Below are 26,919 nucleotides of genomic sequence, written 5' to 3' on the forward strand. Positions count from 1 at the left end.
ATGCCATCCATTTTTCCTATTTCTGCTAGCCCACAGTTGTGTTTGGAGGCTTTTGTTAGGTTACAAGACAAGAACTTGGAGGTGCAAAATAACATTCTAGTGAAAGCACTTTCACCTACTTCACCTTAGTCCATAGAAGCTCAGGCCTTGTGTTCAGTACTGCTGCCTCTCACACATTAGCCTCTCTGCTCTCCTGTTACCATTACTGTCCTCCTAACAAAGGACCATCTAACTCAAACTCGTCCCAGCCTTTATCAGCAAGGATTCAGCTGTGATTTCCGTGCTGAAAGTCAATGCAATCCTGCAGAAATCTATGGTAATGAGCTCCAGCTTTCTTGTGTGCCTGAAATTGAGGCGAACTTAATTAGAAGGAGACAACAAGAAAGGACATATACTGTGCCCATAGTAACTCATGTTAATACTGTAACTGGATCTCTTTTTGCTGCTTTCCAAAGTAGGTTTTCACTGTTTTATGTCCCTCTGTGAGTATGGGGCTCTTTTTTGTTCTTGGCAGGTAAGATCCTACAGCACAGAGCATACCCTATTCGAAGGGTGGTGCGGAGTCATAAGGCCAACTCCAACAGGCTGACATTTCTGCCAGGAATCCTCTTTGTTGAAACACTCTTTGCCATCCATGCTTGGAAGAAAATAAGGTCTGGTTTCAGCGTTCCACAGTTCATAGTCCCTCCCTTCCTCTCTCCTGGTCCACTCATCCACCCCTCCCTTTCCCACAGTGGGTCTGCCCCATCGACAAAAAACTGATCTCAGATTAAGTTAAACACTATCCCCTCATGAAAAAGGTAATGCCGTTTACTGGAGGAAGACACTCTAATGATGCACAAGGTTTTTTCTACTCTTTCTGCCGCCTGGTCCTATTTTTGAAATCCATCAGGTGAGCCTCCGGCAGGATTCGTTTTTCTGCTCCGCAATTACCAGTAATCCAAGGGAAGTGGACAGAAGGTGTTTCTGTGAGGTTGGGTTCTCCTTCCCCACAACCCCACCCCCGCACCCCATCCCTCCTCCCTGACTGCTTGCTGTTCTCCTCGGTACACCTGCCTGCTGGGGCTCTGATAAGCTTGTGGATGCTGCCTGGTTTCATGGGAGATTTCTCAGTGCTCCTGGAATCCTGGTGAGAGGAGTGGTGTGAGTTCCACTTTATGAACAGGTGAGTGGGTACCATGACGGTCTACTGAGTCCTAGAATATTGGCATCCGTACATCAACGATGTAGCATCCCTCACGTTAACATGCTGCTTTATCTCTGCTGATGTTTGGATCATACATTTCTACTGTTCAGATGTTTGCAGTAACAGCATACAGGATGACTATACTGTTTGGGTGGTAGCAGGTTGAGTAGGGGTTAGAGCCATTACCTTGGAATTGAAGGACCTGTTCCCAAAATCAACTCCTACTGTAGTATACTTGGTCAAGGTACTTATCTTGGATTGAGACAGTAAGAATACTCTGTTATTCAAAAGGAGTGAGTCACTGAAAGTGTCTTAAAAAATCTGAATTTACAGTATGCTGTAAGTTACCTGGAATAAAACCATCAGCTAATTGAATAATATTTTTTGTGGGTAGCATAGGGGTTAGAGCCATCATCTTGCAGTTGAAGGAAACAGTCTTGAATCCTTGCTCACATTGTAATACCTTTGATTAAAGTACCTGCCTTCTTATTTCTTAGGACATAAGTGTAAAATGTTAAACTGTACTCAAAACTTTTAATGGTTGCATCTTATCTGGGGTAAACAGTTTTGTAAATAAAAAGTTCTAGTATAACACGTGTTAATTGCATAACACGTTAACTTGAAACACTGAACACATCAATTAGTAATATTTCCTTAATACGTCTGAAATGTTAATGGTTTTACTTGTTTTACTTTCTTCCATCACCCCATTGCTGGAACTGTGGTTTATATCAGTTGGTTTACTTAAATATAGACACAATATTCACTGAATACCATGCATTATTCTTCATGCTTAATCCATTCATATGTGGAATTACGAACATTAAAATTTTCACAAATAGGAAGAATGCTAACATGAAGTGTTTTGTGTTTGAGACCTTGAATGGTGGACGAAGAATGCTTACTTGGTAACCTAGCAATAGCAAAACTGTTTTAATGTAGACATTTTGACATGTAAAGTAAAAGGTATTGAGAAAAAGGAAAGGAGTTAAGTGCATGGGGGTATGGGACAGCTGGGAGTGTAGTGGTTAGAGCTGCTGCCTTTGGATTTAAAGGTCACAGGTTCAGATCTCACCTCTGCCTATAGTACCCTTGAGCAAGGTACTTACCCTAAATTGCTTCAGCAAAAAAATTACCCAGCTGTACAAATGGGTAAATAATTGTAGGTACATTAATTTATGTTACTTTGGAGAATAGTGTCAGCCAAATGAATAAATGTAAATGCAGGATGTTATTCACTAAACTAATCCTCAGCTGCCTTTTTAAAGTCCACATAGAAAAACAGGGCACAGTAATTCAACGGCACTAATGATCTGGTTAAGATTTAGTAATGTGTTTAGTTAATACATGTATTGCTCTATTTACAAAATTTTCTGTTAACACGATTGCCAGTTTTTGTGCCCTAGGAAGAGTATTTAGGAGCTTCTACTACTTGGAGAAGTTGGTGTAAAATATAAGGATGAGGGACACATTCTAAGGAATTTTTTCCAGCTTTTGACATATAAACCAAGAATGGAATAAAGCAGTGCTATTTGTTATTTATTAAAAAGGAAAGAGAAATGCTTTGCTTTTATTGCAAAGAAACCTTGAACTGGAACCAAGATACACCTCTATAATCAAGCTCACCATTTAAACCCTTTCTTTATCCATCTATTAGTAATAACTGCTTATCCATCGCAGGATTCCAGTGTTTCAGGGCCTATCCAGGAGCCATAAGCCATGAGGCAGGGCACACCCTGGATGGGCTGCCAGTCCATCACAAAGCAATCTCACACACACACTTTGGGCAATTTAGAGTCACCAGTTTTCCTGAAACTCATGCCTTCGGAGAGGAGAAAAAACCTGAAGCATAGATAGGAAACCCACACGCATCTCACAAACATTTACATTACTTCATTTAGCACACGCTTTACTCCAAATTGACTTCCAACAACACTTTGTAGTGTTATCAGCCCACACCTTATTTACCCAAGGTGACTTACACTGCTAGATACACTACTTACAATGGGTCACTCATCAACACATCACTGAGACACACTTTCTGTCACTCACACACTTTGGGAGATGCAGAGTCATCAATGTACCTGAACAGCATGTTTTTGGAGTGTGGGAGGAAACCAGAGCTCCCAGTGGAAACCCACACAGACAAAGCGAGAACATGCAAGCTCCACACAGACTGAGCAGGGATCGAACCCACGTCCTCTTGAGGCACCCAGACACAGCAGGATAGCAGCACTACTTGTTGTGCACCCATGCCACGCCAAACTCGAAGTGAACATGCCCACTCTGGACAGACTGATCAGAAAGTCAAACTCGCATATAAACCCATAGTGGTCCTGCTTTGATATTTGTGGAACGGCACAGAAATTTTATGAAATACGCATTATTAGACTAAGACAAACATTAGTCTGAAGGGAAAAGAAACAAAAAAAACAGCATATGTGTTTATCTTGTTTGTGCCGTGATAGAGTGCCCCAAAGGGAATCATATTTATAACAGCCTACACGTAAACAATGTAGCAGATCGACAGTTGTGGTTTAAGACTGTAATACCAAAAGGTATTAAATATGTAAATATGTATAATAACTGAAATATTCCAGTACACGACTTTGCTCACTTTAAATAATTACAAAGGCAGAACTGCACTCTAAAGGGTACAGTTCAGAAATATCAGGTGCATAAAATACACAAACGAGTGCATACAAAGAAGGTTAAATAAAGTATGACAGGTAGCAATCCCACCATGGCTAATGCCAAGGGCAGGTGAGTGCAGTGGTTGAGGCTGTCATCTTTCAGTCTGAATCCTGCTCCTGCCAAAACACCCTTGAATGGAGTACTTGCTTTCAATTGCAAAGTTCACATTTATTCACTTAGATGCTTTTCTCCAAAGCAACTTCCAATGAACTCTATGTAGTGTTATCAGCCCACACACCTTATTCACCAAGGTAATTTACCCTGCTAGATACACTGCTTACAAGGGGTCACTCATCCATACATCAGTGGAACACACTCTCTCTCTCTCTGTCACTCACACACTATGGGGAACCTGAACAGCATGTCTTTGGACTGTGGGAGGAAACCTGAGCACCCAGAGGAAACCCATGCAGACACGGGGAAAACATGCCAACTCCACACAGACTGAGCAGGGTTCAAACCCACATCCGCGATGAGACAGTAGCATTACTTGCTGTGCCACCGTGCCATAAGTAGTTAAAAAACATTTTAAAGAAACACTCATGAATATGGAATATGGAATATGACACCTGCTGTCAATATTTAAAAAATTGTTTCAACAAGTAAAAAACTGTCTGGACAAACCATGTTGTTCTCATAAACTCTGTTCCGATGATGAACAGATGCCAAAAAAAGAAGAATGACTCAATTTAAGGAAAAGCCAAGAGCTTTGAGCTCATTACGTGTTCTTATGGCGCAGTTGATGGATGCATGGCACTATGAATCCCAGAGTGCCCTCAAGGCAGACCCCACAATCCCCAGTAGACTCGGGAGTGCGGACACAGGATAGACTTAGAGAGCCGAAGTCCTTGGCATCGCCTGGGCTGCGCTGCTGCCCACTCACACAAGAGCCATGGAGAATGTGATCCTAGTCACATTGTTTCCCAATGGATAATGGGAGCTTTTCAGGGCTCGGCTAATGGCCGTTGCGTTAAGTAGACTGGGAAATACCCAAGGGAGGTTTGGGAGACTGCTCTTTAAGATGGAAAGTTTACGTTTCAGCAGCCCATTTCTTTTCTCCCCGTTTCTCCCATTTCCTAACTCTGTGTCCTTTTTTGTCACTTCTTTATCCACCCTGGCCACCTTGAGAAATGTCAAGGTCCCATTAACTGGTCAAGAGCACAACTTGAATTCCCTTGAAAACATTCAGTGTTTTATTCCAAAAAATGCAGATCTCAGACTTTTATCTAACCTGCCAAACCTTCATGTTCTTTTCATCTATGTATATCTTTTGATTTATTTATTTTTAAGGATGAATACCACCACCTACATATTAGATATGGGAATTTCTGAAAGCTTATATCTCAGCCTTTCTTGGTCTAGGTCTCCAGAATTATGGTTTTGAATTCAATGTAACTACAAAATTTGGGTAACATACTTAGTAAAATGTTTATACCTCTAATGTTATTATCAAACAATACACCCGTCCGTCCATCCAGTTTCAGTAACTGCTTATCCTGAGCAAGGTTGCAGCAAACCATAGCCTATCCCAGAAGCACTGGTAACAAGGCTGAGTGTGGAAAACCCTGGAGGGGATGCCAGTCAATTGCATGGTAGCCACACACACTCACAACAATTTAGAGTTACCAATTCACCTGGACTGTGGGTGGAAACCAGAGCACCCAAAGGAAACCCACACAGACACAGGGAGAACATGCAAACTCCACACAGACTGTGCAGGGGTCAAACCCATGTTGTATCGCACCGCCCAGACACTGGGAGGTGGCAGCACTATTCACTGCACCACCGCACCACCCCTTAATCAACCCATATAAACTTAATGCTTCCCATCCACACCTATTCATTATTATTAAAGAAAAGACAAACCTATATCAATGATGACAGAAAATGGGAAATGGTGATATAAAGAAAATATTTTTATAAAAAGAGGCTGCTCTTTAATTAAAGAGCATATGAGTTCATGGACCTACTTATTTCAATATTTGATAGAATGAACGGTGTCTGGATTAACGTTTAATGTTGCCTTGCCTGCCGTACCTATTCCAAAACCTACCCTGTTATATGTCAGATGATTTTTTTTTTTTAAATTAGGCACCTAGGTCCCTAGATTTATCTGGCACAGACAAGGCCCAGAATTAAACTCTCCACACTTTGTCAACTGAAAAACAAGGCTGCAGTTTTTTACCAAAAATAGATGTTACTACCGAGTTGCACAAATTGAACAAATGACCAAGTAGTTCCAGACAAGGGTGGATTCTCCCTGGATGATGTAGGGTCTGAGTCATGCTGCTCAAGACTCTGAAAGTCTTTGATTTTCACAGAGAAGTTTCATGAAATCCCATCTTTATTCAAAACTTTTGTCATTTTCAACACCCTTCCAGTTTGGCAAGATGTTAAGAGATACCTTCCCTGCCTGCACCCCCCCCAGCATGCAGAAACAAAACTTCAAGCTCATTTACAGAATCTGCCTCGCTCCAGTGCACCTTCGCACGGTGTTCCTGGGGAAATCTCAGCTGTGCTTTAAATGCAAAGCCTCCCCAGGCTCTTTGGTTCATGGATTCTGGGAATATGTTAAGATACTTGTCTACTGGAATGGGGTTCACAAAACCACTCAGCGACATTTTATTTTTCTCCATCCATTTTCTTGCTAAATCACAATCAATTTTTTTTTTTTTTGATGATGATGATGATGTTATGTCATTCCATAGTTACTTTTACAGACTTGGCAAGGAAATGTGTTTAATTTTGTGGCCAGCATCACTAGTTCTCTCTATAAATATGTGGATGACAAGTGAAATTTCTCCCTCATGAAAAATTGATATTTGATTTGCACTCTAAGAATTCTGCAATGTCTGGACACCCTTCCGGAAGTTATTACTACATGATCGCACAAGATATATTCTAACTTTTTGACCTCAAGCCCTTGCTCTGTGTACATGTCTACAATTTCTCTGTAAACTTTCTCTACCTGTATGTTCTCGTGCTACTGTTGCTGTTCGTAAAACTAAGAGGCTCATCTGTATGACAATTTCCCTTTGAAACTTGCTGTACTGCAGTTGGCTGCGTTAAAATCGATAGAGAAGAAGGAAGAAACATATGGACTATTGTGTTTATTTTGTGAGTTCAGGTTGGACAAGAGTCAAATGTACAGAGAGCTACAGGAAATATAGGAAATAATATTTTGACTAAGAGAAGCGCAGAAGGTAAGATTTAGATTATTTCAGCTGTTGCTTGAAATTGTCCCAACAATCATGTTTCTGTATCTGCATATCTTGCTCTGGATCAATAGGATGGTCAAACCAAGAAATCGAGCTGTGTTCATCTACATTGTCTGCCTCCTGATTCTTAGAGGTGAGTTTACTGTCTCTGGTTTGTGACACTTTGTGGTCTGTTCTACCTCTCTGTCTCCAGTCCATCAAGGGCCTCACAGATCAATGTGATTTTTACAGAACAAGAAACTAACCCATCAAGGTTGCATGATAGACTGATTGTTAAGGGGCAGCACAATAAAAATGAGTTATCAGACATAAGAAATATTAAAGTAAATCAGTGCTCATCTTAAAATCTTCCATATTTCTTGAAAGCAACAATTCATTAACAACTGAAGATACATATTCTTCCAGCTATGAAGATACTACTGTGATCATATAGTATTATTATTATTATACTACTACTACTGCTACTATTATTATATTATACAGCAGTAAATGGTAGCAATTTTAAAGATATGAGTTGGCCATCTTTTGTAATCTCGTGATATGAAGTGTTTCATTTGAAACGTTCAACTTTCTTTCTTTCTTTCTTTCTGTCCCCCGCAGCTCTGTCTCAGAGTATCCTGTATCCTTTTGGACAGGCTAATGGAGACTTTGAGACTCCCAAAATGGATGATGGGAGTTCTCCGGAAATAACCCTGCTCATTCCATTCATCTTCTTCAACATTCCATATCGCTCCATATTTGTGAGTTTTAGCAACCCTTTTTAATGTGGTAAATTAAAAATTGACATATTTTGTATGTCATAAATACCCACACACACACACACACACACACACAGTGTCTGAAACCGCTTGTCCCAAGTGGGGTCGTGGCGAACCGGAGCCTAACCCGGCAACGCAGGGCGCAAGGCTGGAGGGGGAGCGGACACACCCAGGACGGGACGCTAGTCCATCGCAAGGCACCCCAAGCAGGACTCGAACCCCAGACCCACATTTTGCTCAATTTCAAATTTAAAAAGATCCTTATTGTGGGTTTTTGTAATATCAGCATATGCTGAGCACTCTACTTTAGCCTATGATTTCTGAGATATGTTAAATGCTTTAATCATTCATAGCTTGTGTTCAGGCCAGCTCATTAAGGAGGACACACATCCCAAACTTAATCATTCTTAACAACTATTTAATTCCCATATTGCCTATCTGAGAATAGTTTTTTTTCTGTTGATGGAGTAATTTTTTTAAATGTTGAATTTTTGACAATTTTGAATGTCCTGCTTCACACCCCTTTTCTACACATTCTGCAAGTTGCCAAAACTGACGCAACACTGACCCCAACATCTCTCTACCTCTCTGCCCTTATATGAGTCTATACCCCTGATTTCATTCGTCTGACTTTGGCCTCCTACATACCCCTCCAGCTCACCTACATTCTACAGGCTTTCATCTGCTGTGCCCTCAAGCTGTGGAAATCCCTTTCCATGAATATCAGGGATTTTTCCACTCTGAGCACATTTGCATCCGGGCTCAAGATTTACATGTTTAGAAATGTCTTGAAATAACAAATGCTTCTTTTCTTCTGCTATATATTCTTTTGCTCTCTTGTGCTGCTGTTTTATTGTTTTAACTTTTTTACCATATTGATTTTCATTATAAATTTCTTTTGTTTTACTATTCTTATATCTTTCCTTTTCCTATAATGTTCTCTGAGAAGCAGCTTTGAAAGGCACAGCAAAAGTTATGATTATTCTTGTTCTTGCAAAAACGCTTTCTGTTTTGACTAAGACGGACTTGTTTAATATCCTCGCAGGTCAACAACAATGGCGTAATCTCCTTCAACGTTCAGGTCAGTCAGTTCACACCCGAGGCCTTCCCCCTCACTGATAGCCGCTCATTCATTGCACCATTCTGGGCAGATGTGCACAACGGCATTCGTGGCGATGTGTATTACCGTGAGAGCACTGAACCCAGCCTCTTGGAGAGGGCTACCCAAGATGTCCGCAAGTACTTCAAAACTATGACCTCCTTCAGTGCCACGTGGGTCTTCATTGCCACCTGGCATCAGGTCACTTTTTATGGGGGCAGCCAAACCACACCAGTAAGAATGTTTCTCTTTTCATAAAATACCTCTTTCTAATGATATATGTTTTCACTATAATTAATAGTGTCAAATGAAGAAAACTTTGAGAATAAGAAAAGTAGAATATCTGGAAGACATAAAATGTGAACCACGTTCCATTCTGTACCTGGCCAGGTGAACACCTTTCAAGCTGTGCTCATTTCTGATGGCATCTCCTACTTTGCTATGTTTAACTATGGAGAGATCGCCTGGAGTACAGGCACCGCCAGTGGCGGGGACCCACTGACAGGGTTAGGAGGCACAACGGCACAGGTAACCTGAGAAGCTTTCAAAGTGTTTGTGCGCTAAAATGGCTGCAGCTGCTATAAACACATTTTCCTCTCCATCGTCTTTTGTTTTCTCTCCCATATTCTGTGCTCCTTTTCTAGGCAGGTTTCAATGGTGGGGATATCAGTCACTTTTTCAACCTCCCAGGGTCACGTTCTAATGAAGTCGTCAACATTGAGCAAACCACCAATGTCAATCAGCCTGGACGCTGGCTGTTTCGAATAGACACTGACCAGATAGATCCAGCTAATGGATGCAGTTATAATGGTAAAAATAAAATCTGAGGTCCAGTTACTCTTTTCTTTGCCTGTCATGGATGACTGAATTCTATCTATGAAAGCGGATGATTCGGAATCTCGCGGGTGTAACATTAAGCCAGCTTAATTGTTGTTCATTTCTTTCAATTAATTGAGATACATTTTGTGTGTCTCTTTCCTTTCCCTCAGGACGCTTTCACCGACGTGGAGAGGTCTTCTGGTTGTCGGACCAGTGTTCCCAGAGGTGCCGCTGCTTGGATCTGGACAATGAAGTCATGTGTCAGGAAGCACCATGCGGACAGCTGGAGACCTGCGAGCAACAAGATGGGGCGTATTCCTGCCAGCCCACCCGCACCAGCACCTGCGTCGTTTTTGGCGACCCACACTACCATACCTTTGATGGGTTCCTCTACCACTTCCAGGGCACATGCTCATACTTGTTGGCGCGACCCTGCTGGGAGACCGCGGGATTGCCGTCTTTCAGCGTCGAAGCCAAAAACGAGAATCGCGGTGTGGCCACCGTGTCCTGGCTAAGAGATATCACAGTAGAGATGTATGGTCACCGTGTTACCTTGCCAAAGGGGAGCCAGGGCACTGTGCAGGTGAGAAACTTTTTAGCTTTTTTCACCCATCTGATTATATTCTCTTTTACCTTATATTGCCAAAATGTTCTGCTTTGTTTACACCAATAGCAGACCAAAAACTTGATCAGTATTCTAAGGGTATGTGTATGTTTCTAAGTATGTATCTGTATTTTTCATGGAGCAAATTATTTTACATAATGCCTTGATAATTTCGTGGCGCATATATTGCTATTTGCATGCACTGCACATCTAGGTGGGATGATGCAGTCAGTGCAGTGCAACTACCCTCTAGAAGCACAGTTTATGTAGGCCTCTCTGATTCCCCCAGGTGGACGGTTTGACGAAAACCTTACCTGTGCAGCTCCAGCTGGGGGCTATAAGAGTCTATCAGTCTGGGGTGGCTGTGGCTCTGGAGACAGACTTTGGGCTACTTGTGACATACGACGGGCAGCACTATGCCTCCATCTCCTTGCCCAGTTCATATTTCAACAACACCTGTGGCCTGTGTGGCAACTACAACGATGACCCTGCTGATGATCCTGTTCTGCCCGACGGCTCGCTGGCAGAAAGTGTGGTGGAGCTGGGTGGCAGCTGGCAGGTGGAGGATGCTGACTGGCGCTGCACAGATGGATGCGCACACAACTGCAGCGTCTGTGACCCAGCTACCGAGTCATTTTATTTCCGCTCCGACTACTGCGGCCTCATCAACAAGACCGACGGGCCCTTCCGGGACTGCCGCACGGTGGTGGACCCCACTGCCTTTGTGTACAGCTGCGTTTACGACATGTGCAGCAACCGGGACAATATCACCACCCTGTGCCAAGCCATTCAGGCGTATGCTTTAGCCTGCCAGGCTCTGGGGGTGACCATCCGATCTTGGAGGTCCCGGTCCTTCTGCAGTGAGTTTGCTACTTTGGACGTACTGGCTCCAATTAAATCAATAGCCCGGGTTTTGTATCAGATCAAGATATGACTGCTTACGCTGCTAAAAAGTGATTGCCTGTGAATTTTGACATCATAAAATAAAGGATGAAGGATGTTTTAAACCAAAAAAATCTACTTTATTGACTGTGCCATTTGTTTAATTGTTTGACATCCCAGTAAACAAATTATTTCTTTTTTAACCCTTTCTCATGTCTCTAAGCACTGACATGCCCTAAATATAGCCACTATCAAGTGTGCACCAGCGCCTGCCCTGCCTCCTGCTCTGACCTGACCTCTCATCTGTACTGCACCCACCCCTGCACCGAGGGCTGCCAATGTGATGAGGGCTATGTATTGAGCGGGAACCGCTGTGTTCGGAAGGAAGACTGCGGATGCGAGCGTGACGGTCTATATTACCTCCGCAATGAGTCCTTCTGGGCGGCAGATGGTGATGATGGTGGTGATTGCTCCCAGAGCTGCACCTGCGGACCAGAAGGTGAGATTTCCTGCTTCAACGACTCCTGCGTGGAGGGCGAGGTCTGCACAGCCGAGCTAGGTCGGCTTGGGTGTTATCCGCGCCGGGAAGGTGTTTGCTCGCTCTCTCAGAACCAGGTCCTGTCCACCTTTGACGGTTCCGCGCTAACGATCCCCAACGAGAACTCCTACTTCCTGCTAAAGCCCTGTGGGATTGTGCCGCGCAATGTATCTGCTGCGGAGGTGAAGATCGGCCGCCGGCTGATGAACAAGGGTCCCAGCTGGGTGCGGCCAGTGATGGCACGTATAGCAAATCTGGAAGCACAGCTGGGTGGTACTGACTTTGACATAGTCAAGGTAAGAGCTGTAGTGGTATTAATGGTGAGTCATTATATTAAAAACGAGCTGCAGGTTAAAATATGGCTGTATCTCCAGTGCTTAATAGGGTGAATAATTATAAGAATGACTTTGTTTGAAGACCTTTAAAGTTTCAAGTCTTAAACGCTTAGAAAAGTCATCCAGCTTTATGCAATGTTAACACCTTGTGTGCAAACCTGCAGGTTAATGGTGAGACTGTTCCATTACCCTATGTCCATCCCATGGAGATTCTGCTAATCTACCGTGCCCCTGGCAATGCCACTGTGGCAGAGTGGCCTGGACTGGTCAAAGTGCGCTACACACGCCAGGGTCTTCTCAATGTCACTCTCTCGACCCTGTACTACAATGCCACCTGTGGCCTGTGTGGGTACTTTAATGGCAATGCCTCCGATGAGTTTCGGCTGCCCAGCGGCAGACTGGCCGAGAGCACCGAGCTCTTCACTGAGGGCTGGCGAGCCATCGCTGATGACTTGACATGCAATGGCGACTGTGAAGACTTGTACCGAATGTGCGTGGATCTCCGTCTCTACCAGAGTCCCTGGCTCTGTGGCAACATCAATGACCCCACTAACAGCTCCTTTCTAGCCTGCCACAATGTCGTCAACCCCTCACCATTCTTCCGAAACTGCCTGTACAATATGTGCGTTCGTGAGGGCAACCGGTCTGCCCTCTGCTCCTCCCTACAAGCTTATGCCTCTGCCTGCCAAGATGCCCAGATCAACCTTGGAGCCTGGAGAAGTTCAACTGGTTGCCGTATGTATTCCTTTGCATTGCTTGCTCTTTCCAGTAGTGAGTATGCAAACTGTGACTTGACGTATACAGTAAATTTCATCTTACCTCATTACTGAATTGGCTTAGAGACCTATAGTAGCTGATTATTCCGAGACTGCGAGTTTTTGAAAGTTTTAACTAAAATAAAGATGTCACCAAAGGTCAGGTCCGCACCTTTCCAAAGGTAAAACGGTTAACATCTTCTTGAGGTGAGAAAATGAATGCAAATGGAGACCTCTGCAAAGTGAAGAAACTAAAGCTTACTGTTTAATATGTGGTAAAGTGTGACCAAATGTAGCTGCTTAAAGGTTGTGAGCTAAGTGTCCTTCTTCCTTGACATGCTCTCTTTCTGTCTTGTCTTATGAACTGATAGCTTTGCCTTGTCCTGAAAATAGTCACTTTGAGGAGTGCACCTCTGCCTGCCCTTTAACATGTGCCAACCTGGGGCTAGAAGGACCTTGTCCACTACCTTGCTCTGAAGGTTGCCAGTGTGAGGATGGCTATGTCCTGAAGGATGGCCAGTGCATCCACAAGAGCGATTGTGGTTGCTTGCACCGTGGCCGGCAGTTGGCCACCAACGAGACCTTCTGGACAGACTGGGAGTGTCAAGAGCGCTGCTTCTGCAATGGTGCTGACAATCGGGTTTATTGCCAGATTTCCCCGTGCCACTCGGAGGAGTATTGCCAAGAGGATTCTGGACTTTACTTTTGCCAGCCACGCACTGAGGCAGTGTGCATTGCTGCAGGATATGGTCACTTCTTGCCATTTAGCAGCCAACCCTTTGAGCTGCAGAGCAGCTGCTCCCTCCAGCTTGTTACCACTAACTGTGGGAAGGAGGAAGAGGGGGCTGGTGAGGAGCAAAGCAGTGATGGCTTTCCACCATTCCAGTTGTTGGCAAGGAATGAAGATCGGGACACAGGGCAAGCAATTTGGGTTCGAGGCTTTATCCTTGAGGTTTATGACTATGAAATTGAGGTCTCTCGGAACTACAAACACACCGTTACGGTAAGCCAGCTAGAAAGGGACAAGAGCGACTTTCTGTTTTCAGAATTCAGTCTTTTTCATTTGGCAACATGCTAAATAATTTCAGATAAGCTTGTGAAAGAGATACTTTGTTTAGAAATACTTAATATAAAAACAAAAAATAGTACTTGACACCTTGTGAACTTTTAAACTCCCACTTGATCTAATTATGAGCACAAGAATAGAATAGAATAGAATAGAAATATAAAGTGGACTTCTAAACAACACAGAAATGTCAGAGTAATTAAATCTTTCATACCTTTACAGGTGAACAAGGAACGTCTGTATCTACCTCTTAAGTTGGGACCTGGGAAAGTCAACATCTTCACTTTTGGGCTGCAGGTAGTGCTAGAGACAGATTTTGGACTGAAGGTGGCATTTGACTGGAACACGTTGCTCTTGCTGACTCTCCCCCGCAGCATGTACAATTCCACGTGTGGGCTGTGCCAGGGCCTCCCTGCAGAGCCCTACCTCAGCACCACAGAGTGGGGTAAGATGTGGGCAGAGAGGGATAACTTCTGCCAGGTGGGCTGTGGGGACACTTGCCCCCGCTGTGGCCTATTGGAGCGAGGGCTGGCTGCGGATAGTGGCCTCGTGGCCGATGCTGGCAATGGAAACAACAATGGCAATCAGAACACCCGCTTCCACCTGGTAGACGGGTTCTACGGCTACGTGGAGCCCGAGGCTGTGCGGCTGTGCGGACGAATCATCGACAGACGAGGTGTATTCTCTCGCTGCCACAGCAAGGTGGCCCCAGCTTACTTCTACCAAAGTTGTCTCCAGGATACTTGTTTGGATCAAGGGACACAGGAGACTATATGCAACTGGCTGCAGATCTATGCTAGCACTTGTCAGACGCAAGGTGTCCCGTTGATTGGTTGGAGGAATTTTACTCCTTGCAGTGAGTGAGCTCTGTTTTACCTTGTTTCCTCACTAATTCTGACAGTTTCCTTTCTTGTACAGTTGGAAGCTACAAAACTCCTTACATTTTTCTTTTCCGTGACGGTATACAGCCCTGACATGCCCAGTGAACAGTCACTATTCCAGTTGCATGACCGTTTGCCAACCTCAGTGTACCCCAGCCCGTGGCCAACGTGACTGTAACCACTACTGCGTGGAGGGCTGCCAGTGTGACCAGGGCTATGTGCTCAACGGCAAGAGCTGCATCCTCAGTCAAAACTGTGGTTGCTACATTGATGGCAAATACTATGAGGTAAGAAACAGTCCTCCCACCTGTCCTCTTTTTTTGCGTGTGCTGTACTCAGATACATACCAGGAATTTACTTGGAAGTAGCCCTTACACAGAAAAACTTGTAAGTTTACAAATTGCTGATAGACACAAGTTGAAACCTTGACGAAAATCAAAGATGTCGCTCTTCTCAAAGGAATCACTGCTGCCTCACAGCATCCGGGCTCTTTGGGTGTATGTTTGAATCCAGCTCAGTCTGTGTGGAGTTTCTATACCTCTACTATGTTGGAATAAAGCTTTGAACATTACCTTAACATTCACATTTATTTACTTAGCAGATGCTTTTCTCCAAAACGACTTCCAATGAACTCTATGTAGTTTTATCAGCCCACACACCTTATTCACCAAGGTGACTTACACTGCCAGATACACTGCTTACAATGGGTCAATCAGCAATACATCAGTGAAACGCACTCTCTCTGTCCCTCACACACTATGGGTGAACCTGAATAGCATGTTTTTGGACTGTGGGAGGAAACCAGAGCACCCAGGGGAAACCCATGCAGACACAGGGAGAACATGCAAACACCACACAGACTGAGCAGAGATCAAACCCATGTTCTCTTACACCACCCAGGTACTGTAAGACAGCAGCACTACTCGCTGTGCCACCCTGCCACCCACAAACAAGCCTCATTGGCACAGACTAGTAAAAGCTGATTGTCTACCCCTACAACTAACTTCAGTTCCCTCTGCCCCGTCCACTGTATTTTTGTCCAGCCTAAGCAGCTTTTCTGGAATAGTGACTGTACAAAGCGTTGTCAGTGCATTGGCCGCAACCTGATCCAGTGTGACCCACGGCGCTGTAAAGCTGAGGAGGAATGTGCTCTGCGAAACGGTGTGAGGGGCTGCTTTGCCCGCCGAAGTCGGCACTGCGTGGCTTCGGGAGGCGGCGTCTTCCGGACTTTCGATGGGGCCTCTCTGCGCCTGCCGGCCTCTTGCTCCTTCGTCCTCTCCACCATCTGCCACAAGCTGCCTGAGCTCTCTTTCCAGCTCATTGCCAACTTTGACAAGTGGAGTACACCAAACCTTACCACCATCTCCCATGTCTACCTCTACATCAACGAGGAGAACATCCTCATCTCTGGCAATACTGTCAAGGTCTGTGGGTAGGGGCACTTCTTTTGCCAGGTCAGAAGTTCAGCTGGACCTACTAAGTTAATGCACAGCAGCAGTACTTCAGTTCTTGACATTGAAGTAATAATAAAGTATGAAGTTAACTTAAGATGCAAGATAGAATAACATAGAATGGTTTGGGGATCTCCCACTAACAGCAGTGCTTCCTTGCATTGACTAGGTGAACGGGACACCGGTATCAGTGCCCTTCGTCACAGGTCTGATGACCAGGGTTACAACATCCGAGGGCTTTGTGGTTATTGACACAGTTCAAGATATTCAAGTGCGTTACAATCGCTTCAACACGCTAACCATCACTATGGGCCCACGGCTGCAGAACAAGGTCTGCGGCTTGTGCGGCAACTTCAACGGGGATCCTACGGATGACTACATCACCTCCCGTGGCAAGCCAGCTGTCAGCGCCTTGGAGCTGGCGCAGAGCTGGAAGACTAATGGCATGCAGAATAGGTGAGGGGTGAGAGCTAAAGACATACTTTAATAGATGTTGGCAATAAAGCCCTGCAGTACTTGTATTGGACCCAGGGTAGAACGCATTGGAATGTTTCAAAAGAAGTGACACTTTTATTATTCTGCTGGTTCCCTGCAGTTGTGATGAGACTCAGTATGTGGCCCTGGCGCAATCATGTGACAACACCGCTGTGTCAGAGCTACAGGGCGAGGATGCCTGCCTGAAACTGACTCAGATGAAGGGTTTCTTTCAGCCTTGTCATGGACTGCTGGACCCTAGACCTTTCTATCAGTCCTGTTACCTGGATGGTTGCTATAACCACCGCAAGGCACAGGTGTGCGGCTCTCTGGCTGCCTACGCTGAGGCCTGCCGCTCCTTCGGCACACTCACCACCAAGTGGATTGCTCAGGAGAACTGCTGTAAGGACACAGCGTCACCTGTAGGATTTCTAGGGGAAGAGTTGTTGAAAGGCTATAAATAAAAATGACACACTGTACACACAGCCTGAGCAGCTCAAAGCATATGACATATTAACATAAAACTATTAGGCAAAGTCGTACAAATGTGCAGCTAATTCTGCAGTTAGTGTCTTGTTTTTTTTGCATTAGTGTCCAGAAGAAGAAAGGATGTGCTTGATGATGGCTAATGTTGTGCATGGACATGTATTTAGCAGAATGGATCTATGACCCTTGTGCTGGAGAGATCTGCACTAACAACACTTGTGAACAAGAGAATGGTGGAGACCTCTGTGGATGCCCAGAGCTGCCCATCAGTGGAGGAGGTGAGGCAAATACCTCCTGGTAGGATTAGCAGAATGGGGTGCTTTCTGCATGTTTTTAAAAAGTATGATCATCGCTTGTATTGCTTTGCCTCATCTGTGGTTCCTTGTTTTGGTCAGTAGCTGAGGATGATGTAATCCAAGCGGAGGTAATTTGCAAACATGCACATATGGAAGTGTCAATCTCTAAGTGCAAGCTGTTCCAGTTGGGCTTTGAAAGAGAGGACGTACGAGTCAACGATCAACATTGCCCGGGCATTGAGGGAGAAGATTTTATCTCCTTTCATATCAACAACACCAAGGGGCACTGTGGCTCTATTGTGCAGGTCAGAAACTTCTTCCACTGGTGTTATTCTCTTGAAGTCTACATCTAAGACACTGACTCTGTTAATGCATCCCTTTTTATTCCATAGTCCAATGGAACTCATATCATGTATAAGAACACGGTGTGGATTGAGAGTGTCAACAACACAGGCAATGTCATCACACGTGACAAAACCATCAATGTTGAGTTCTCCTGTGCCTATGAATTGGACATCAAAATCTCTTTGGAGACAGTGCTCAAGCCTATGCTCAGGTGAGAAGCCACAGGATCTTGTATGCTGGTTTTAAGAGTGTTCTCTTAGCTGCTCTCACCTGGGCAATCGTGGTACAAAAAAAAAAAAAACACCCACTCAAATTACAAGAATTCGACATTGTGAGACGTTTCATTTAATACTCCTCCTTCAGTTTATGAGGCCATTTCTTCATACTTAATAGCTGAGTAGCACAACACATTTACATTTACATGTATTCATTTAGGAGACACTTTTCTGCAAAGCAACTTACAAAGATTTTTAAATAACATTTAGCTGACACCTTTATTTAAGAACTTGCAATGCTAAATGCACAGCACTAATATCCCTACCATCATTCACCCATCTATACACTAGAGCAATGTAATACACACACACACACACACACACACACACACACACACACACACACACACGTACGTCAGCTTGTTTGGTGTATATGAATTCCTTAGCATTGTTTTCATTGATTTCATTTGTCTTTGTTGTTTTAATTTTTTGCGTTCTTCATCTTAATTATCAAGGATTACATCTACCGATGTTCTGTTTGTGATTATTTTTATTTTAATTTATGCAATAGTTTTAAAAGAGCTCAAAAAGTGCGAATTAAAGAATAATCAATTTAGAGAAACTGTCTTGTAATGCTGTATTTTGATAACTGATGTTAACTATTGAAGTAACTGTGTCCCTTTTTCATGGATTTGGTGGTTCTTTAGGATAAATTGGAAGCAATTTTTGAGCTCGGAATCCATAAACACTTTAACCATTCTCCACTGAGTTATGAGAATTCATCTTACAAAGGATTTTTCAGGAATTCATTACATTCATAAGTTTACAAAACACTGTATTACAATAAAATCTGTGTCGTACATTTTTGTACCATTTGTCTTTATCCTTTCTTTTCCTGACATTCCATTAGGTTGAGTTATATAGTGTCTTTGGTTACGGCATGCTCGAACAGTTAAGCAATGAATTTTCATTAAGACAATATCTGGCAGTGTTAACCCACCTGTCAGCCTTTGTCATGTTAATATTTAACACTTCTTTACTTCTTCTCTCCAGTGTTATCAACCTGACCTTACCCACTCAAGAAGGAAACTTCATCACAAAGATGGCCCTGTACAAGAATGCATCATATCGATACCCGTACCGTGAGGGTGAAGTGGTGTTAAGCACCCGGGATGTGTTATATGTTGGTGTCTTTGTGGAGGGGGCTGATGAGCACCAGCTCATCCTCATTGTCAATATGTGCTGGGCCACCCCATCCAGATACAGTAGTGACCGTCTCCGATACATCATCATTGAGAAAGGGTAGCTATTGACACTGTAACACTGCAAAAATGTACCTCACAGTGTAGATTTAGGAAAATTGTTTGAATTTCAAAGCATACTTTATCTGCCTAAAACCATTGTAAATCAAGTCAAACATATGTTATTTATTGCAGATGTCCAAACATCAAGGACAACACCATTGGTATGGCAGAGAACGGTGTGTCCCTGACTTGCCGATTTCATGTCACTGTCTTTAAATTTATTGGCGACTATGACGAGGTGCACCTCCACTGCGATGTCTCCTTATGTGACTCTGAAACCAATGCCTGTAAAGTGGTAAGTCTAACAAAATGATCCCATATTCCATCTGAAGAATGTTACTAAAATACTACCTGAAGCAGGATCCCAATCCATTCTTGCATAAATTGTAAGTACAGTATAGCCATCTGCTGTGGATTTTGATATTCCCTCCTCTTGTTGCTTTCTAGGTAGTTATGACTTTTATACTTATAGCTTATATGCAACACAGGTAAAGCTGCAATAGCATTGTGGTAGGTAGGATCACTTCACGTCACAAAGGATAACAGAAAAACTCTTCTGTTGATGTAATGCGCTCATTCTATTTTTCTCTGAGATGCACGTCGCTTTGGAGAAAAGCATCTGCTAAATGAATAAATGTAAATGTAAATAAGAGACATACAGCTGTGCGACTTCTATTCCCGGTGCAGCATTGTGTCCCGACAGGCGACGTATGTTAACGGGTTTCAAAGCGTGCCGCTTTGACTACACTGGAGACACTGGCTTACTTTGACACCGTATGCATGTGCACTTTTTCCCTGCAGAACTGTCCCCACAAAAGAAGAATGTATTCAGACTACAATGAACACAAGGAACACATTCTTACAGTGGGGCCCATCCGGCGGAAAGGTCCCGAACCAACATTCTTCACAGAATTTTCACAATAACCTTCAATCAGTATCAGTTTATCAGTAGATCCAGTCATGTAACCATCAGAATGGGGCACTGCTAGTAATGGATGTCGATAGTGATATTCAGCATGTAAAACTTTTAAGAGAATGAACATTAAAATGGTCATTGCATGGTGTAGGATGCAGTGCATTTCAAACTGATATCTGTAAAATATTCTGTTCATTATGCTCCATGAGCGTTTTGACAAAACTTTCTGCTATACATTTATTTAGTGTTCAACACTAATAAAATTACAATTTGTGTGATGCATTATTAAGCAGTACTGACCATAAGGACGTCATAGTTCTGTGGAAGCAGCATGGCACAGTCCGAGAGATTAAATTTGGTTCAATCAATTTCATGCATCTGAGAAAGTAGCTGACAGTTTGTGCTTTAGCAGTAGAAAGGTGCATTAACTCTACTCTTAAATTTGTGGCAGTTGAGAATTAACACCAGCCAACCTGTCCTCAAGTGCTTCTTGAAGGTCAAATACACATTCTCACTGTGTTTGCCCCTATCCAGAATCAGACTGGTGTGAAGAGAATAACGGGGGGTGTGATCAGATCTGCACCAGCCAGATGACAGGAGCTGTGTGCAGTTGTGTAACTGGTACACTGCAGCGAGATGGGAAGACCTGTCTAGGTGAGTCTGTCTGCCTGGCACCACAGGGTCTATGTGCCAACTGCATCACAATATAATGGCATGGCACCGTCTTTGTGTCTACATCCTACTGCCCACTCATTATATGCGGTAAGGATGTGGATGATCATGGTAACAGCAAATTTCACCTACTGTACATTTTCACCAACTGTACAGTACACTCATGGAGTTTTATATCTTTATACTGAATGTATGTGTGTGAATATGTATATATACATATATATATATACATATAAATGAAATTTTTGATGATGAAAATACATTTTGAACACATTCCTATGCTTTGTATTGCTACACAGTTCCGCACTACTTTACTATGTCTTTTTTCTCTGTCCATCAAAGCTACCAGTTCAAGTGGTGACCTCCGACCCTTGGCCCCTCTCCTGGTCTTCAGTGCTTTAACCAGCAGAATCTTGCTGCACATACAAATGCCTTCTTCCTAATCTCAGCTGGATAAGAAGAGGAAATGCTAGCAGAAGATGAGGAGGAGAATCAGGAGCACTGCACATCTGCGAAACAGGCAGCAGAGCCTACTATCACTCAGCCACAGCAATCAGTCATAAAACAGTCCAGCTTTTGCCTCCAGACCAAGAAAAGTGGACACCACAGAACATACCTTCACACTTTAATGGGAATTACATTAAACCAAAATCACACATACTCATAAACATAGTGCTATTGAACTAAAGAATATGTCAGTAATAGCATCCTAGGGAACTAAACCTACTAGAAACAGAATGCTTTAAAACCCAAGTCCGGGTATAGTTTCCTCATGTATGAAATACTTCTGTTTGGACCATTAAGTTCAGTTGCCACCACAGCTGTCTGTGTACGATACACATACAAGCTCTGAGATCCGCTCAAGGGAAAAATGTCCTTGGATGGAATCCTTATAGCTGGATCATTAGCATTCTACAGTGTTTATGATGCTTTGCTACAATGTTAAAGTAGCTCTGAATTGACTGATTTTGGGTTTTTCTTGAATTATAAACACCATAAGGAAAAAAGTTATTAAAGAGCATGCACTTACATCTGAACACAGTTCAATGTCCAAAAAGAAAACATAAAGAGGTTATTAATTGAGCAATATAAATAAATTAGCCAAATGAATGCATTCTGAACAAAGAAGCAAAAAAGAACATAATAAAAGAACAGAATCACAATAAATAAAAAGACTAGTTTACAATTTATGATTTGAATGACCTCATTTGCAAAAGATAATTTACTATAAAACTTTAGTGTTCTGAGTATGTATATGATACTGAAACAAAGAATTACCAAATTGCTGGCCACAATGGACATACACCACAGAACATGGACAATAATTCTTAATCATTGAGTGAAGGGTGTATTATGTACAAGAAACCTGATATGTAAATGAAAGGCATCAAACTTTTTTTATTACCTTCGTAGGACGTTAACAGTTTCATTCAGTTCTCAGTGAAAAAGAGGAATTATCTTACATGTTATAAATGTACAAATGTACAGTCAGTTTGCTTGTGTGTAGAACCTGACAAATATGGAAAGTGAACGCATGCAAAATAAGATAAATATCATTGTACAACAATGTAAAAACAACCATTTGTAAAGAGACCGAATAAATGAAAATGCATTGTTTTCACTATGGACAAAACACATTACATGTAACAAAGGCATACTAGAAATTTGTCCACAATAAACCAAGCAATACTGATAAAATACATACAAACCTTATTTTTTATAATGAGTTCCTTTTCTAAAATGATTGTGTGTCACAAGACCATTGACTTGAAAGTAAACAAATGGATAATGATGGAAGCAATGTATTGCTTTGGCAAATACATGCCTCTAAGGATTGTTATTCCTGAAGATTACATCATGCACTGTAAGTAACAACAAAATCAACAAAAGAAAATGAAGGACTCCAGATTTTAAAAAAAAATTAAATATGGTGTGATGGTCAAGGCTTGTTGCCTTGCAATCTGAAGGTTCCCACTCTTGATGTAACATGTTCTGTAGTACATTTAATCAAAGCACTTACCCCGATTTGATACAGTACAAATGTTCAACTTCAGGTCTGTAATACAGTACATAATTATAAAGTTGAGTATCTAACACTGTAAATCGCCTGGCATAACCAGTCAGTGTCAGATAAAAGGGTTAACAATATATCTTACTATGAGATGTAATCATCACTCGAGAATATGTGCAATCAATGCCAATCATGTGTGCATGATGATCTTCTAAACTGCTGTATAAAAATACCCAACTACATAACGTATAAATAATTATTGACAGCTTGCAATACATTGTAAGTCACTTCGGTGAATAAAAGAATTATGATAAACAACATCAATGAGCATTACGTGACTGCAGTTAACGTCCACGACACTCGCCGCGCTCTGAAGTGATTCTTTCGGCGTTTACTCCCGTCGCCATGACGATTTCTTGGCATGAGGTTTGCGAATGACGTCAGGGGAGCGATGTAAACCAATCAGCAACGTCGATTCTGGAACAACGTCAGAGTTACAGAGGGAGCGAAAGAGAGAGAGGGCGATCCGTTATTTGGCCACGAACTGTATATAATCATGTCCTCAGTACGCACGGGCTTTTAAATAATCAAAGTGAAGTATTTTTTCCTGTTTGATTTTTGCCCAAGCCTGTACCGGTTTCATGTGGAATTACATTTTGAGGAAGGGGAAGCACAGAGCCTTTGTTTTTTACTTTGGGAAGGACCGCAGTATGCCATACTGTATGTGTTACTTTAACAGTACAGTGTGACTAAAAATGGGCTCGGACTTTGCGGGTGAGAACAGTCACTGCAGTCCCTCTCTGCTCTTGTTCTTGTAGTCTTGCGTGGCTCAGTTGCCTTCTGGGTTGGAATTGCGGTTCTCCGTCTGGTTTCTCGAGATACTCGGTAGAGAGATTTCGTAAATGCAGTCGGAGTGAAGGTGTTTTACGTCTTGTAGTGGGCGAGCTAGCTGGGTACGTGTAGCGTTAGCTGCATGGGCTGCATGTGACGTCGGCATCTGGCCGGTTCGCTGACGGCACCTGTCTCTCTTGCTAGCCGCGCGCTTGCTGCTTCGTCAACTTGGCACATAATTCAGACTGTTCAGGTTTACAAATTAATAGCGCAGACGGTGGACATGTTCCCTTTAAAGAGCCCGCGAGTTGCCGTAGGCTGGTGGCGGCGGACTGGGGGCTCTTGAACTCTTCTTGGCGAGCATGTTCGTCCCGCTACCCGGGACTTTACATCATCGCAATGAGTAACACTCACAGACCGGGCGGGCGGGCGCGTGCGGGGCACGCACGTTTGCACGCGCCGAGCACGTAGCTGGGACGCACCTTGCACGTAGAGAGCACGCCGCTCTCCGCTGCAGCCGCCGTGGCCCGAACGGCTGCGTGTCACTCAAAGTTCGGAGCCCACGGCAAGTCGTAGCTTAGGAGGCGTCGCACTCGTTGACATCTTTCAGGAAACTGAATGAAAAGTTAATTTTTTTTTTCCCCAACTGAAAATGGTATTTTTAGACCTGTCCTTAAAAGATTTAAGTTTTTATTTTTTCTTTTTAATTACTCTTTTTTTCCATTTTAATTTTCCCCTAAGGTCTATTTGTGGGGCACGGTCCATTTGAGCGGTTCAGTATGCCATGAGTGACTTTATTTAATTATTTTTCTACGTTTCAAATGAACTGACATTCCTACAGTGGCTGAAGGGTTAATCAGAATCATCAGTTCACCCAGGACAAACATCTATCATGTTCTAAAGTAATGTAAGTTTCCGCTTTAGGATGCACTATTATAAACTGTGCTGGGTACACACTACATTACCAGGTAACAATGAAACGGGTTTGTGAGTAACAGTGGCTACATACATTGATTGACATTGTCTTCGAAAATATGGACCGGCGTATTCTGCACCGTACACTGGATCTTTGAGTTTCTTCTCTCTTCTTTAACAGCAAATTGGAATGCGAGCAAGTGCTGAGTGTCCTGTGGAGGTCATGGGCATCTGCTATATTTATCAGCTCTGTCACCTCATCCCTGGCTCTCTGAATCAGCTCCTCCTATATAATTCCTTCTTTCTCTATTCCTCACAATATGGGGCCAGAGCAGCACCTCCGCAGCACACATCACTCCACCCACTGCACTTTTCAGAAATGTACACTGGACCCGTGGAATGGTACACCCTGTCTAAAAAAGCACAGTTCGACAGGTCAGAGCAATGCACCGGGGGTCAGGGTGAGTGGTTTAGGTATGCACATATCTCAGTTATTGACAGCAGCAGAAGCGATGATAATAAAATAAAAGACAGAAGTTAGGATGTCTTGGTGCATAGAGAGAGTAGTTCCCGAGCCTCTTGACATCTGTAGTTCTTTCTCACTTTTCCACAGCTCTGCGCAGGGAGGCGATGCTGTGCTGAGGGAGAATGAGCCGCCAGGCCCACGTTGCTGTTCCCTGCCACTGAGAGTATCCGTTCAACACGTTGCAGGTAGGCACGCCCTGCATGCTGTTGGGTCTGTTGATTCCAGTCAAGCCAAACAGCACATATGTCATGCTTTAACATACCAAGTTGGTATTCTCTTGCCACAAAGGTAGTCTGCCTACTATGCCCATGTTGCTCAGCTCGTAGAAAAAGCCCAGGTGCTCAGCATGTCCATGATTTTCTCGGCAGAAGGTGGCGCAAGTGGTTATGCGTGGTGTACACCTTTCTATGGCAGACAATAATGTTCAAGCCAGACCAGCAAAGATGACAATTTACTGCAGGTAGATCACCCAGCTCGACAGGGTTTATACTGTTCTCTCACACAGCTGACTGGAGGTAGGGCACCTGGTCACACGGATGTGTTAGTCATTTTGCCATGCAGCAAGTAGGCTTCCTATTCACATGGAAGGAGGGTCACCTGAGTGTGCAAACACATGCATCAGTCTACACAGCAAGTGTTCCATCCCCATTGTACAGCATGTAGGCTTTCCTCAGCACCAGGAACTCGCTGACACGCGGGTGCTTGGTGGCTCGGCGATGAAGGCTTTCAGGAGACGTAACAAGCACACCCTGCATTTTATCTCAGCTCAAATTGTCCCAAAAGGTTTCAGTTTAGAGTTGGGTAACATTATTGTGATTCCTACAATCTTTGGATTGGTGCGCTCTGTATCTTCTTGTTTAGCTTCTTTGGAGTGTTTAGTTTCCACGGTGCAACGTGTCCAGACACACATCTGGCTGGGTAGGAAGAAACATGAGGTTAAATGCAAAAATCCTACATGAGCGCATAGGGACGGAGTGTTGTAAGAATGGTGGCATAAGTAAAAAAATAAAAAAATGTATCTCATGAAGGGTTTCCGCCTTGCTTGCAGTCTGTCAACTCCATAAAGTGTATATGTAGTGTTGGAAAGTGTTGGGAAGTTGCATACGTTTTATAGCAAGTTCCCAACCATAGATGGACGTGTGCGCTTTCTCATCAGGGAGGTCACCCAAATTTGCATCCCCCCTCCTGCTTCACGCCATGGAAACTGCTGAACGTGAAGAGAGTGCATCTTAAGCACTTTACTGTATGCGAAGTACCTTGGATTTGCAGCAGATTGACAAAATTACTGCAGACCCCCCCCCCCCACTTTCCTGGGCTGCGGCTGTGCTGCTGTGGGGGAGAAATGGTGAGGGTGGGTACGAATGAGGGTGCCCTGGCCACGATGGGGCACACTCCCCTTTCGACTGCACAGTTTTTTCCCCCCGTCGTGGGAGCTATTTATATCAGAGTGCAACCTTGTTGTAGTAATTGAGGATCTACACTTTGGACCGGAAGGGTTGCAGGTTCGGGCTCTGATGGGAGGTCTGCTGTTGAATTCATGAGTGATGTAGTTAACTTGAACTCTTTCAGTGAAATGTCCAGCTATGTAAATGGGCAGAGTTTAAAACTGTATGCCCTGTATAAAAGTGTCTCTCTAAGAATG

General features: G+C 43.5%; 2 protein-coding genes across 2 annotated transcripts in view; both read left to right on the forward strand.

Moving 5' to 3' along the window:
• The first annotated feature begins 7,170 nt into the window (after positions 1 to 7,170).
• Positions 7,171 to 26,682, forward strand: tecta (tectorin alpha). Its single transcript, XM_029250929.1, has 24 exons — positions 7,171 to 7,231; positions 7,699 to 7,838; positions 8,902 to 9,189; positions 9,346 to 9,483; positions 9,600 to 9,765; positions 9,945 to 10,357; positions 10,668 to 11,238; positions 11,484 to 12,094; positions 12,298 to 12,868; positions 13,260 to 13,891; positions 14,177 to 14,810; positions 14,923 to 15,122; positions 15,879 to 16,259; positions 16,456 to 16,742; positions 16,882 to 17,162; positions 17,414 to 17,524; positions 17,645 to 17,847; positions 17,935 to 18,098; positions 19,156 to 19,404; positions 19,539 to 19,701; positions 20,208 to 20,292; positions 20,857 to 20,976; positions 21,337 to 21,412; positions 25,880 to 26,682. Exons 1-24 carry the CDS (start codon positions 7,171 to 7,173, stop codon positions 25,938 to 25,940), a joined length of 6,606 nt encoding a protein of 2,201 aa, XP_029106762.1. The 3' UTR covers positions 25,941 to 26,682.
• Positions 23,513 to 26,919, forward strand: part of LOC108936217 (ubiquitin carboxyl-terminal hydrolase 2-like) — a 28,851-nt gene continuing 25,444 nt past the window's right edge. The window contains exons 1-2 of the mRNA XM_029250930.1: positions 23,513 to 23,779; positions 25,365 to 25,462. The gene's annotated coding sequence lies outside the window, so the exon portion shown is untranslated. The remainder of the gene's footprint in view (positions 23,780 to 25,364; positions 25,463 to 26,919) is intronic.

Source organism: Scleropages formosus, chromosome 4, assembly GCF_900964775.1.
Source record: "Scleropages formosus chromosome 4, fSclFor1.1, whole genome shotgun sequence".
Taxonomy (NCBI): domain Eukaryota; kingdom Metazoa; phylum Chordata; class Actinopteri; order Osteoglossiformes; family Osteoglossidae; genus Scleropages; species Scleropages formosus.

Bases quoted from the DNA above. Each gene is read 5' to 3' on its own strand.
- tecta (XM_029250929.1), top strand. From the start codon at position 7,171: ATGGTCAAACCAAGAAATCGAGCTGTGTTCATCTACATTGTCTGCCTC. The intron at 14,811-14,922 runs GTGAGTGAGCTC...GACGGTATACAG, and splicing joins GAGGAATTTTACTCCTTGCA to CCCTGACATGCCCAGTGAAC. The intron at 17,525-17,644 runs GTGAGGCAAATA...TTTGGTCAGTAG, and splicing joins GCTGCCCATCAGTGGAGGAG to CTGAGGATGATGTAATCCAA.